This window comes from Oncorhynchus keta, chromosome 24 (assembly GCF_023373465.1).
Source record: "Oncorhynchus keta strain PuntledgeMale-10-30-2019 chromosome 24, Oket_V2, whole genome shotgun sequence".
Lineage (NCBI taxonomy): Eukaryota > Metazoa > Chordata > Actinopteri > Salmoniformes > Salmonidae > Oncorhynchus > Oncorhynchus keta.
In genome coordinates this window covers 40,717,271-40,729,638 of record NC_068444.1, presented here as the reverse complement: position 1 = coordinate 40,729,638, position 12,368 = coordinate 40,717,271, and the positions used below count along the sequence as shown (strand labels likewise).

The following is a 12,368-nucleotide window of genomic DNA, read 5'->3' as shown; positions in this document are numbered from 1 at the left end:
TAATGCAGCTGGTGGCCACACCAGATACTGACTGTTACTTTTGATTTTGACCCCCCCCTTTGTTCAGGGAAACATTATTCCATTTCTGTTAGTCACATGGCTGTGGAACTTGTTCAGTTTATGTCTCACTTGTTGAATCTTGTTATGTTCATACAATTATTTACACAAGTTAAGTTTGCTGAAAATTAACGCAGTTGACAGTACACACTATACACACTACCATTCATAAGTCTGGGGTCACTTTGAAATGTCCTTGTTTTTTAAAGAAATGCCAATTTTTTGTCCATTAAATAACATCAAATTGATCGGAAATACAGTGTACACACACATTGTTAATGTTGTAAATGATTAATGTAGCTGGAAACGGCTGATTTTTTTATGGAATATCTACATAGGCGAATAGAGGCCTATTATCAGCAACCATCACTCCTGTGTTCCAATGGCACGTTGTGTTAGTATAAAAGTTGCCATTGGAACACAGGAGTGATGGTAACATAGCACACTATGTTACAACTCTAGGCAGATTTCCTCTGTCCAGTGTCTGTGTTCTTTTGCCCATCTTAATCTTTTCTTTTTATTGGTCAGTCTGTGATATGGCTTTTTCTTTGCAACTCTGCCTAGGAGGCCAGCATCCTAGAGTTGCTTCTTCACTGTTGACGTTGAGACTGGTGTTTTGCGGGTACTATTTAATGAAGCTGCCAGTTGAGGACTTGTGAGGTGTCTGTTTCTCAAACTTGACACTCTAATGTACTGCGGTTGTGAGGCCAGTTGGACGTACTACCAAATTCTCTAAAACAACGTTGGAGGTAGAGAAATGAAAATTAAATTCTCTGGCAAAAGCTCTGGTAGATATTCCTGCATGCTCCCTCAACACTTGAGACATCTGTGGCATTGTGTTGTGACACAACTGCACATTTTAGAGTAGCCTTTTATTGTCCCCAGCGCAAGGTGCACCTGTGTAATTATCATGCTGTTTAATCAGCTTCTTGATATGCCACACCTGTCAGGTGGATGGATATCTTGGCAAAGGAGAAATGCTCACTAACAGGGATGTAAACAAATATGTGCACAACATTTGAGAGAAATTAACTTTTTGTGCTCATGGAAAACGTATGTCATTTTTTTGCAACCAACACCACATGTTGAGTTTATATTTTTTATTCAGTGTAGTTTGGGGGTGGGGGTGCAGCAACTTTTTTGCCGACACTGGGATGCAGACAAAAATGTTGCCCGTGCTGACGACATCTATATAGGTCCGTTTATATAGGACTAGCACACTTTGGCATTGAATGAGTAGGTTTGTCCAAACCTTTGACTGGTACTGTATGTTTTCCAGTTTCTTGAAATACTTTGCAAATGCAACTTATTTCAATGTACAACTGAAATGGTCTATTCATTCCTTTTCCATTTTAGTAGACGCTCTTATCCAGAGCAATTTACAGTAGTGAGTGCATACATTTTCATACTGGTCACCATGTGGTTATCAAACCCACAACCCTAGCATTGCAAGCGCCATGCTTTACCAACTGAGCTACATCATCACAAACCACTTGATGTCTCAAAGTACCTTTCATGGTGATGGAAAGTCTACAGGTACAAACCTAGATGGCCAGCCTATGTACAAAACACTACACTAATGTACTTTGACATTAAGTGGTTTGTAAGGATGGCAAATTAAAACTGCACAAAAAGTGGTTGTTTTCCATGTTTTTTGATCAAGAAAAATATTTAATTTGATGTGGATGTTTTGTGTGTTTGCCCATAACTTTGCACCTTTTGATGTAAATGTTTGAGGACAGGGTTTTGTTTGTTCTGGATTCCATTAAAATGACCATTGCAGAGAAAGGGACAGGGCAACAACACCTACAATTCCAACTATTGAATCCTGCAAGTTACTGTACTTAATTATACTACCTTTTTTTTGCCATAACGGACATGCAAAACAATAAAAAATGGCCCACGCTACAGACGTCTATATTGGTCCACTAATATTAGTAAAGGCCCAGTGCACAAAAAAAAGGTACATTTCTTTATAGATTTTTTTATTATGATTTTTTTAGGGGGTGCTGCTGCATCCACAGCACCCCTAATTCCCCGCGGCTATGCCTTTACACTACTGCGATCTCTCATTTTGTTGCTGCACTCACATATTCTATCACAAAAGTTAGACACAGATGTATCTGCACATACTAAGTCGCTTTTATTAATACAGAACTGCATGCTACAGAGACTGTACAGCATAAACATTTATTCATTACAAAAACATGGTTTTGGAACCATTTAAAATAACAGGGAAAAAAACAAAAAATTAAACAAAAGATAAGAGCATAAAATAGAACAGGAACATCACAGCCGTTAAGGAAACATTCAAACTATTCATCATTAGCATCTTAATAAACCAGAGAAGAAATCGACAGGTTACAGTCGCGTCATGTCAACTACAATGGTACCGAGTGGATGATTCTCTTGTAGCTTTTTTTACAGCCTCTTGCAACATCAACATGCCTATTTTTTCTATCTACCTATATGTAGCTGTGTACTTAAAAGTGGCAGTTTGTGTATTTTTTTGTAGTTATTTCATAGTTTTTTATGAACCTCCTAATATACATAATTTGGCCCTTGTGGGTTTATACAGTATGATGTCCGTCTTTTTAATCAGTTTAAATTGTAATATTTGACAATCTGCTACCAAACACATTTGTTATAGCAACATTTATACTACATACATAGCAATCTATGTAACGTCACAGCAAAGTATGGTTTTAAAAAACAAAAAACTATCAACAACAGAAAAACCCTACAGCGTGGTTAGAGGGGGGAGAGAAAATTATCACAAAATTTGGCACGGAAAATCTGTACACAAATCTACAGTCTGGTAGAGATGAGACTGTGCAATAAAAAAGAAGGGCTTTGACACTTTCCCAAACTACTGAAGACACGGTACCCACTGTCCCTTGTTGTTTCAAGTTTCTTTTCTTCTTTTGTAAAATGGCTTATAGACGCATTTCTTGAAATGAAGTTGTGCATACCTCTGTTCGTGAAATCTACACAGTACATTGGGTGGAATCCAGGTTGTCAACAACAACAAAAAGATTTACCTTTAAAACCTCCTTGTAAAAATGGATCATTTCATATATAAGTTGCTTACGTTAAGAAAAAATATTTATACAATGTATTAAGAAAAGAAAATATTTAAAAAGGGACAACATACAAGATACAACAAGCAATCTCTAAAGCAATAAATACTACTGGTCCTAGCGTTGTGACATTTTGTATTGAATAGCGCAACCCCCCCACCCACCTCAATAGCCCTCCCCTGTCTCCCCTCCAAGTCCAACCACCCCACCTGACTCCACCCCCAAAGGTAAACAACAACAAAAAAGACAACGTAATGGAACAATGCACATTAAAACAATACCCCCCCCACACACACCAATATTTCTGTACATTTAAAGAAGAACAAGTAACATCACAATTAAAGTTGTTCCTCAGTAAGAGAGGTGTCTCCACGATCCTCATGCCCTCCAGGGTTTGTACGGGTGTCAAATGATTGGTTCGCAAGCTCGTATTTAATACAAATAATGAAGGAGAACCAACTCTTTCAGGAAAAGGGCTCATTGAATAATCATCTAACCTACCTTTTTATATCTGTCATTTAAACATGTTTAAGTGGAACTACATAACAATTTTCTGTTGCACTGTTTAACACTACAAAATAAAAAATAATAAAAAATAAAAAGTTAAGAAAATGTTGGCAAATTCCCAAAGCTATACTCTACAGCTCTTTGTATTATTCATTCATTATAATAATTATATATATTTTTTGATAATGATGGGTCAAATATTGACCAATGAACTTTGATAAAACAATAACTAATTTTCAAAGCCTTATGGCACAGAAATAGACAAAAAGATAGAAAAGAAAGAGGGCCCGAATAGAGGTGTGCAGAGCTAGAAAAATAGGAAGGAAGGACAGGAGTGAATAAGGAGGGAGGCTACTCTATAGACTTGGTCACGAGCGACAGAGGCTGAGGGGCCGTGGAGTTGGGGTGTAGCGAGTGGGAATGACACAGCAATGCTGCCAAGGGCCTGGCCAGGGAGGCGCCTGAGGAGCCCGGTTGCCGCGAGGACGAGACATTGCCGTGGTCATGGGCTCCATTGTGGGCTGCGCCAGGCATTTTACCCGCTGCAGCAGCAGAGTTTTCCAGCAGAACCAAAGATGGCGGAGGAGGTTGCCCAGCCAGGAGGTGCGGGTGGTGGAGAGGCTGGTGGGCCGGTTTCATAGTCAGTGAGAGAGGTTGCATTTGTTCAGTCTGAGGTTTGGACTCTTTCGAGGAGGGGGAGGGGGCCACCGAGGAGGGGGAGGATGGGGGGGAGTCTAGTAAGCTTCCGTCCGAAGAGGGAGGACTGGCACAGCTGCCTTCACCTTGGATGTAGCGAATGCACTTTTTTTTTCTCCTGGAGATGGGGGACAGAGAAAGACACTTTTTAGCATGACATCCCAGAACTGACAGCAATCTGCTGGGCAATAGCTGAGCGTTAGCAGTCAACTTAAATGCACCATCTTGTTTAATTTGCATAATATCAGTGTCTTAAAGATTCAATCTAAAACCTATTTCTGGACCTTAAATTATTGTTGTTTTCTGGTGCATTTAAGTGGTTGCCACCACTACAGCCTAGCTGAGGATTAAGGCTACAAGTGGCCTTCTCAGATTCCCAGGACATATACAGTACAACACAGTACACCAAACAGACAGACAGGATAATGAAACAGGAGAAGCAGCAGGATGATGAAAATTATGGATGAGAAATGGATTAAGAATAAAGAAGGATGAAGAATGGTTTTCATGGCAAATCTATAACAGCTCACTTTTCTTTCTTCTATTTTAAAAAGTATTTTAATCTCACAAAAGCTCTGACGAAGGCCTTAAGGCAGATAGGCTTATTAAAGAGCAGAGATACTATCAAGAGCAGTGTGCAGGTTTCTTCTTTTTTCTCAAACGTTTCCTCACAGACTTCTGATCTTAACTGAAACAAAGAGCTGGCCCTGGTGAAGAGCTACCGCCAGGGATCACCCTGCTCTTCTGAAATACTAGTCCTCCCTCCCTCTCTCCTCCCTTCCCTTCACTATTCTGACCTCTCTCTCTCTCCTTTCCTCAGAGGGGAGACTTTGGATGCAGAGGTAAGAGTTCAGGGGCATGAGCACTACGCTGCACCTGCCCCTAAGACATATGTGTGAGTATGAAGGGTAACGGCGTCATGTTTGCATTTCTGCTCGGGTTTGGACCCTCCCCTGTCTGGCGTGCCTGCAGCGTGTGTGTGTGTGTGTGTGTTTGTAACTGAGATGGCTGTGTGTGTGCTATGTTCAATTGGGGTGGAGGAAGGCTGGGAGGGAGGGGAGCCTCTGCCCACCTCATCTTACCCTGACCTCTACAACAACTCCTTATCACAAGGACTGTGCTTGCCTGAAGGGCAAATACACTGTGGTTCAGACTGTGTTGCTAGCTCACAGGGACAATGAGCAAGGAGAAAGAACAGAATTCGTAGGTGTGGAGGGAGGGAAGGAGAAGGGCAGAAGTGACTGAAAGAAATGATGCTTTGGTTCAGCTAGCCTTTGAGAAATGTCAGCATCTCTGTTCTATTGTTCAATCAAGGTATGGCCTGTTTGTCAAGTCATACCCTGTTTGTACAAACAGTATGCGAGAGAAAGAGATGGAAAAAAGAGAGGGAGATCGATCAGTGAAAACTGATAAAACAGAGGAATGAAGAAAAAGGGAGAATGGGGAAAGAAAAGCAGACATTTGGACAGCCACATATACCTTACACTGATAGCATGCTGAACAAAAAAGGCAAGCACTTCTGTGACTGAACAATTACACAAAGAGGACAGGCACACAACATGGACACACAAGAAAGAGTGAACCACGGGAAATGTCAACTGAAAAGCAAGGAAAGGGAGTTGGGTTGAGTTGTCTGCTTGGCTGTCAAAGACCCTGTATGAGTATTGTGTGGTATTGACTGTTCGCTACCATCGTAAAATGCTATTATTCTGCCAGTGCTAGGCTGTCTCTTCCTCTGTCAAGGCTAAACTGATAACTGCCTGTCAAACCGCTACAAATGAGCTAATATCCATTTTTTAACAGACATATCGATTGATAGTATGTGCCTGTGTAACATATTGATTTCTCAGTCTCCAGGGGAATTACGCCAGATGCATCTTTCAGGAAATGGATCCCAGTGAGGTCTGTTAACCTCTCGGCTCCTTAAACGAAGCAGGAATTATCCCTGGCTATTCCCAAGCCTGGCCCTCTGGCACCCCGTTGCTGCCTCGCTCATCATTTACCCGTTACGTTCATGGACTAGATCAGGAAATACTGTGAGAATATCATCCCTTTCTCAATGTGATCAACCGTGTACATCTTAATTAAAATCTACAGTAAAAGTGCTTGTAACTGTTAAAACTGAGTGTGGAGCATTTCTAAAAGAGTTCAGCTGTATTTGTCTTTGTGGATTACTTTAATTGAATGCCATGTGAATTCAACGTTTATAACCACTCATAAAATGTGAGGGGAAAAGTGACTCGGTAAGACCACTCAATATCCTGTTTTCTTTGAGGCAATGACAAAATGGCAGAAATCTTTCCGGAGTAATAACTCCAGATCAATATTGAAAACAAAATAAGAAAAATGAAATGCGTTGATAGGTCACATGCCTTGGGTTGACCAGTGATACACAGTACCAAACGGCATGTCACAATGGTCAGTGTAGAGGTGGGGACACAGTGCAAGCCAGACACAGAGAGGGGTATTACTTAGCAGAAACAAATACCTACCATGAAAATATTCCCAATTCAAAGACTGCTTGTGTCAGAACAGAAAGACAACATGTAGGGACTAAGTACGGGTTATCAGAGAGGAGTTTGGAGGAAGAAGAAGAGGAGGAGGAGGAAGAGGGCATAGAAGAAAGTCACTCTGGTGCCCTCTGAGAAGCAGGGCCAAGTCTTAGCATGACAAGGTTATCAAGAGGGCCAATTCAGACAGACACTTAAGACAGTTAGAATGTCAGGCACTTACATACAGCCTGGATAGAAAATGGATTTCAACCTTTCAACTTGACACAAGAATGGTATCAGAAACCATAAATGTGTTTTAAAAAATTACATTACAACAAAAATACCCAAAGGTCTCCTAAATTTGATTGTTTACAATGTTGCAACCGGGACCTTTCTTTACAATGTTATTGTTATCGCCGAGGTAGTGTACAAATAACAATGCTAGCAAATCCATTTTCTGCCACTGGGCTTCTAGTTTTCAAAGAAAATAAGTAAAACGACTTGCTTAGAGAAGCTATAGCAAAAAATTCCACAATCAGGAAAAGGAACAGATAAAGGAAGGCCATCAATTAACACATTGAAGAAAACATAATACATATATTTTTGAGGGATGTCTTGAGAAGACGTAAGAGAAGGAAGTGGTTGTCTATACGGTTGTCCTCCCATAGATACTACAGGGGTATACCTGCATGGTTTGCACCATAAACTCAGCTGGTCAAGCCCGAACAAGGCACGACACTTCTTTGGGGTATTTGCATCTGTTAGCCAAAAAGGTAGACACACAAACAATACAAAAACACAGAAAATGGACACGTCATTGGACAGACAACACATGTAGGCAGGGCTTAGGTTTGAGCTGTCAACACTGGGACTTCCTCCACACAGACCAGGCCATCACGTCTCCAACTCCTCTCAGACCCAGTCTACCATCTGATGAGTCCTGACCCTCATTGTGGCTAATTCCTAAAGAGAATACCCCCTATTGGACCCGCCCAATCCCACATCTATATGTAGAGAATCTAGAGTTATATACAAACACCACTCAAACAAACACACGCACACACATTGACGCATACCCTGTTAACCCTGTTCCCAAACACCAATAAAACTAGTGGATAGAGGCAGGCCAAACTGGCAGGGCTGGGTTGGAGGAAGAATTGTGAGGTGGCGAAAGCCTGGCGAAGGAAGGAGAGAGGGAGTCGGGGAGGGAAGGAGGAAGTCCCAGCTCAGAGAACAGCCGTCACCTGGCCCTGGCGTTCATGCCACACACACCATACACACCTGCACGGGCCACACCAGTTATTCTGCTGATCGAGCCCAAAGCGAGCTCGACACTTCTTAGGAGCGCTCAGGTCTGATGCCACAACAGGGAGGGAAGCCAGCAGAGAGGAGGAAGAAAAACCAAAAAGGAGGGAAGAGAAAGAGGAGAAAAATAAAGGAGAAAAATCGTAAACCAGTGAGGCTGCGAGTCTCAAAATCGCGGCATATTTAGCTTATTTCCCCCCCCTAATTAAAAAGATGCAAGTAATTGTGCAGTATGCCTTTATAGAAAAGGACTGTCAGAAGACACGGTTAGTGTTTCAGACATTAGTCAAATCAAACCACAAGCAAAAAGTAAACAAATGGATAAATGTGCAAGGATTAAGTATAAAAAAGCGAATAAAAAGATAATAGGTATTTGTTTAAGGTAGAGAATATGATGGGGGAAATAATGCAGACATGATTACATTTCTGCAAAGTGTCATTCATAGTTATCTTTTTATCAGCATATTTGAAAAGGAGAGGGTATAGGTGGTAGGTGAAAGACGCAGCAGTATCAAGACTGTTAAAATAAGGGAAGGTTTGGGTTAGTCCCTGCCAGCGAAAGCATTAAAGGGTTGAACCCTACTGAATGCAGCAAGGGCACTTCTACTTTGACCTGAATTCAACCACCTGACACAAAGTTTTCCTTTACCTTGACCTGTCAACAAACAATTTGTTGTGTAATCTTCTAGAACTCTACCATGGGCTCTATACAGCCAGCCCAATTCAGACCCCCCCCCCCCCTTCGAATTTTGACCAATCAGATCAGCACTGAATATGTGAAAAAGTCTGATGTGGTCAAAAGACCAATTAGTGGGAAAAAAATATCAGAATTTGGCTACCTGTGTAAATGCAGCCATAATGGCTTAATAATCATATGTAGAGCAAAGTTTACACTTGGGTCAAAGGAGGAATCCTGTGGTGAGTTGTTTGAATCCACGCCCTAGTTTGATCAGAGACAGCATAGAAGGGGAATAGGCCCAACTCATGCTGGCCCAGGGAAAGGAACAGGTGCAGCTACTGAAGCAAATAGATTAAGGAGGTTTACCCTGACTGACATCAAATCTCTGGGTCATAACTCAACATTAAGATTCTGTAACTTTTACAGTCACTGCTAGAAATATATACTACATATTGATTTGGCCAAATGGGGAAGATTGTTCTGGAAATAATTACTTTAACATAGAAGCATCATTAAATAAATGTGTAAGTATATAAAATGAAACATACTTTTGCTAGTATAATAAATAATGTGGTCAAATAAATAAACATAATCAACATTTTAAGAAATAAAGCAGCAAACAAAGTCAATAACATCCTTCAAAATATTGTATTTAGCTTAGTAAAACTACTTTTAAATAGAATATAATACACACACATAGATAAATAAATACATGATAAACATTTAAACATATAAACCAAAAAGAGAAAAAAACAAGTTAGTAATTTAAGACTCAAAATGACATTAGCACCTGTAATCGGAGGGAGTGAAAGGCAAGGGTTTGGAAAATATTCTCTGTGTTCTGAAAAAAAGAACAGATAGAGAGGCCTTCAAGAGGGGATCCTTCACGTAAACGAGCGTAAAATACAGTTTAATATGCCGCATTTCTCCTTCTCAACTCACAATATGGATGATCAGAAGAATATGAATAATAAGAATATAAAATGAAGAAATAATAGAATTAGCAAACCTCCTTAATTTCAAGAAGTGGGTGATTTTTGTTTGTTTGTGTGCATGCATGCAGACAAGCAGGGGCAGCCCATGTTACACACACACACACACACACACACACACACACACACACACACACACACACACACACACACACACACACACACACACACACACACACACACACACACACACACACACACACACACACACACACACACACACACACACCCACACACACGCACAGACAGACACACACACAAGCACAGTCTATCTGCAGGGCACAGGCATTATAACACACAGACACACACAACACTGGCAAAGTTAATGGCTCTCACAACGCTTAAATTTCACATTCTCAAAACACACATCACAGTATCATAAATGCTGGGGGGCAAAGTGGAGAGGGGTGATGTTGGCGGGGGTGAGGAGGAGGGATGAGGCTGGTGGGGGGGGGGGTCATGCATATTCAATGTTATTAGCTGGGGAAGGCGAAGGGAGGGGATGGGGAATGGAAGGAGGGGGCGAACAAGCAAGTCTACCATTTAAATATTGCATTGGGTAGCATAACTATGTACAAAAAAACGAGCCAGGCACAACAACACAAAAAGAAGAGAAAAAAAACGGGCTAGACTTTTATCTTGTGAGATGTCACACAGTCCTGACACATGATGGGGCTCCTCTAATAGGAGGTAATTGGAGCTCACTTACCATTGCCCTCTCCTGGCTGCTTATCCCTTTTTCTCTTCTTCTTTTTGCCCTGTTGGTTACCCGCCAAAAGAAGAGAAATAGACAGGAACCTTAGTTATTATATTGCAGAAGACCCGAGACATGAAATAAAAACGGGGCCCATATTTCTGTTTATTTATTCATTCATTCTCTCGCTCTCTCTGCCCGCTGGTTTTAACTGCCACTGCAGGCCATAACAGAATTTTCCCTTCTCACTTTTTGTACTTTTTCCCCCTTCTTTTATTTTGCTGCATTTTATATAGAGGCTTTGTTGGTTTGTAGTGAGGGAGTCAGATTTGTGCACAATGCTTTGGGTAGGCTGAGAGGAGTCAGAGTTTCACTGGTCAATCTGTACTGCTGGACACACCAATGCTGGGAGAGAAACTTCCTTCAGCATCAGCATTTCAGGGCTTTTAGGCCCTGTTTAAATAGCCCAACATGTCTACTGTAAAGTATATGGGAGATTCCATCGACTAAGGTGTTTAGGGAAACAGACAGCAGGCATTGCTAAGGAGGTGAGCTCTCAGCTCAGACAGAACAGCAAGAGCATTCATCCCAGGGACATGTTCTTGTGAGGGGAGAAATACAGGATGTACATGTTGAAAACTTAAAAACTTACATAGTTATCTCGTGCTGACCAGCCTGGGTAGAGCTGCATGTGAAGCTGTCGCTCTTTCCGGGCCAGCTCGTAGTATTTTGCCTGCTCCTCTCGTGTTAGAGCATGCCACTATAGACAGACACACAGAAAAAGAGAGAGGGAGGGGAAGAGAGAGGGACAGGACATTATACAAAGAGGTGAGTGCAAGGCGAGAAGACTATAATTGTCAACAGTAAACATGACCATGTTCAGTCAAGAGCCGTGAGAGGTAGAGACAAAATAAAATATAGTGAGTGAGCCTCTGTATAGTGGTGTTGTCTCTCTCTCACCCTTCGTCCCAGGATCTGGTTGATGGCGGCGCTCTCTTTCAACGTGCACTCGGCCACCACCTTGGCCCTCATCTCCTTCATGTAGAGCATGAAGGCGTTCAGCGGCTTCTTTATGTGGGGCTGCTTCTTCTTCTCGTCCTCCTTTTTCGAGTCCTGGTGTTTCCTGTGGAGTGTGTACAGTATAGTACTGTATGGTTGGCAAATACCCAGAATTGGTATTAAACAGATTATTGTAATGGTAGAATTTAGAACAACAAGACCAGTGCCAATTTTGACTACACTGCTGTTTAGTTTACAATGGTGAAAACAACCAGGTATGTGTACTCACGAGCTGTTGAGGCCTATGTCGCTGTGGGAGGACTCCTGCTTGACGTTGGGCGTGACGATGGCAGGGTGGGGGATGCCGGTCTGGTGCAAACTGTGGTGAGGGGGGACCATGTGGTGAGGGAACCTGGAGGACAGAAAACTGTGTAAATCGTCAGAGTGGACACGTGTGAAATGGAAGATGGACACATATTAGACACAAACAGAGACAGAATATGCTCACTCAACATTAATACTGATGTGCATATATACAGGGCCGAATCCTACCTTGAAGTCCGATTTTCACGCAAATCTCTCATTGACGTCCAATGCATGACGTAACACAAAAGCTTGAGTTTCGCACAGGTATATCAAGAAAGGATTCGGCCCATAAGTATCACAAAATTTAGATCTCACAATCACATCGAAACTGTTACACAGCAAACACACGCTACACATCATAATGAGTCATATTTCATACAGTATATTCATTTTAAAAAGAGAGTCCGTTTGTGTTGGAGTGGGAAGAGTGTTAAATAGAAAGACAGGGCAGCCATTGCACTGAAGGTTTATCTTTGACAAGCCAAAATGGTCCATACAGAC

General features: G+C 41.6%; 1 protein-coding gene across 23 annotated transcripts in view; it reads right to left on the bottom strand.

Annotated features, from left to right (window-relative positions):
- Positions 1-3,423: 3,423 nt before the first annotated feature.
- Positions 3,424-12,368, bottom strand: part of LOC118357546 (transcription factor 7-like 2) — a 99,061-nt gene continuing 90,116 nt past the window's right edge. For 3 of the 23 annotated variants that reach the window (XM_035734762.2, XM_035734751.2, XM_035734772.2), the window contains 7 exons: positions 11,791-11,928; positions 11,463-11,649; positions 11,155-11,262; positions 10,518-10,581; positions 9,607-9,657; positions 7,518-7,590; positions 3,424-4,458 (listed from right to left, as the gene is read on the bottom strand). In XM_035734762.2, the coding sequence (XP_035590655.2) occupies positions 3,996-4,458; positions 7,518-7,590; positions 9,607-9,657; positions 10,518-10,581; positions 11,155-11,262; positions 11,463-11,649; positions 11,791-11,928 (1,084 nt within the window). In that variant the 3' untranslated portion in view covers positions 3,424-3,995. Of the gene's footprint in view, positions 4,459-6,831; positions 6,894-7,517; positions 7,591-8,113; positions 8,187-9,606; positions 9,658-10,517; positions 10,582-11,154; positions 11,263-11,462; positions 11,650-11,790; positions 11,929-12,368 lie in introns of those variants that run through there. The other 20 variants (XM_035734768.2, XM_035734761.2, XM_035734778.2 and 17 more) reach the window with 18 other exon arrangements.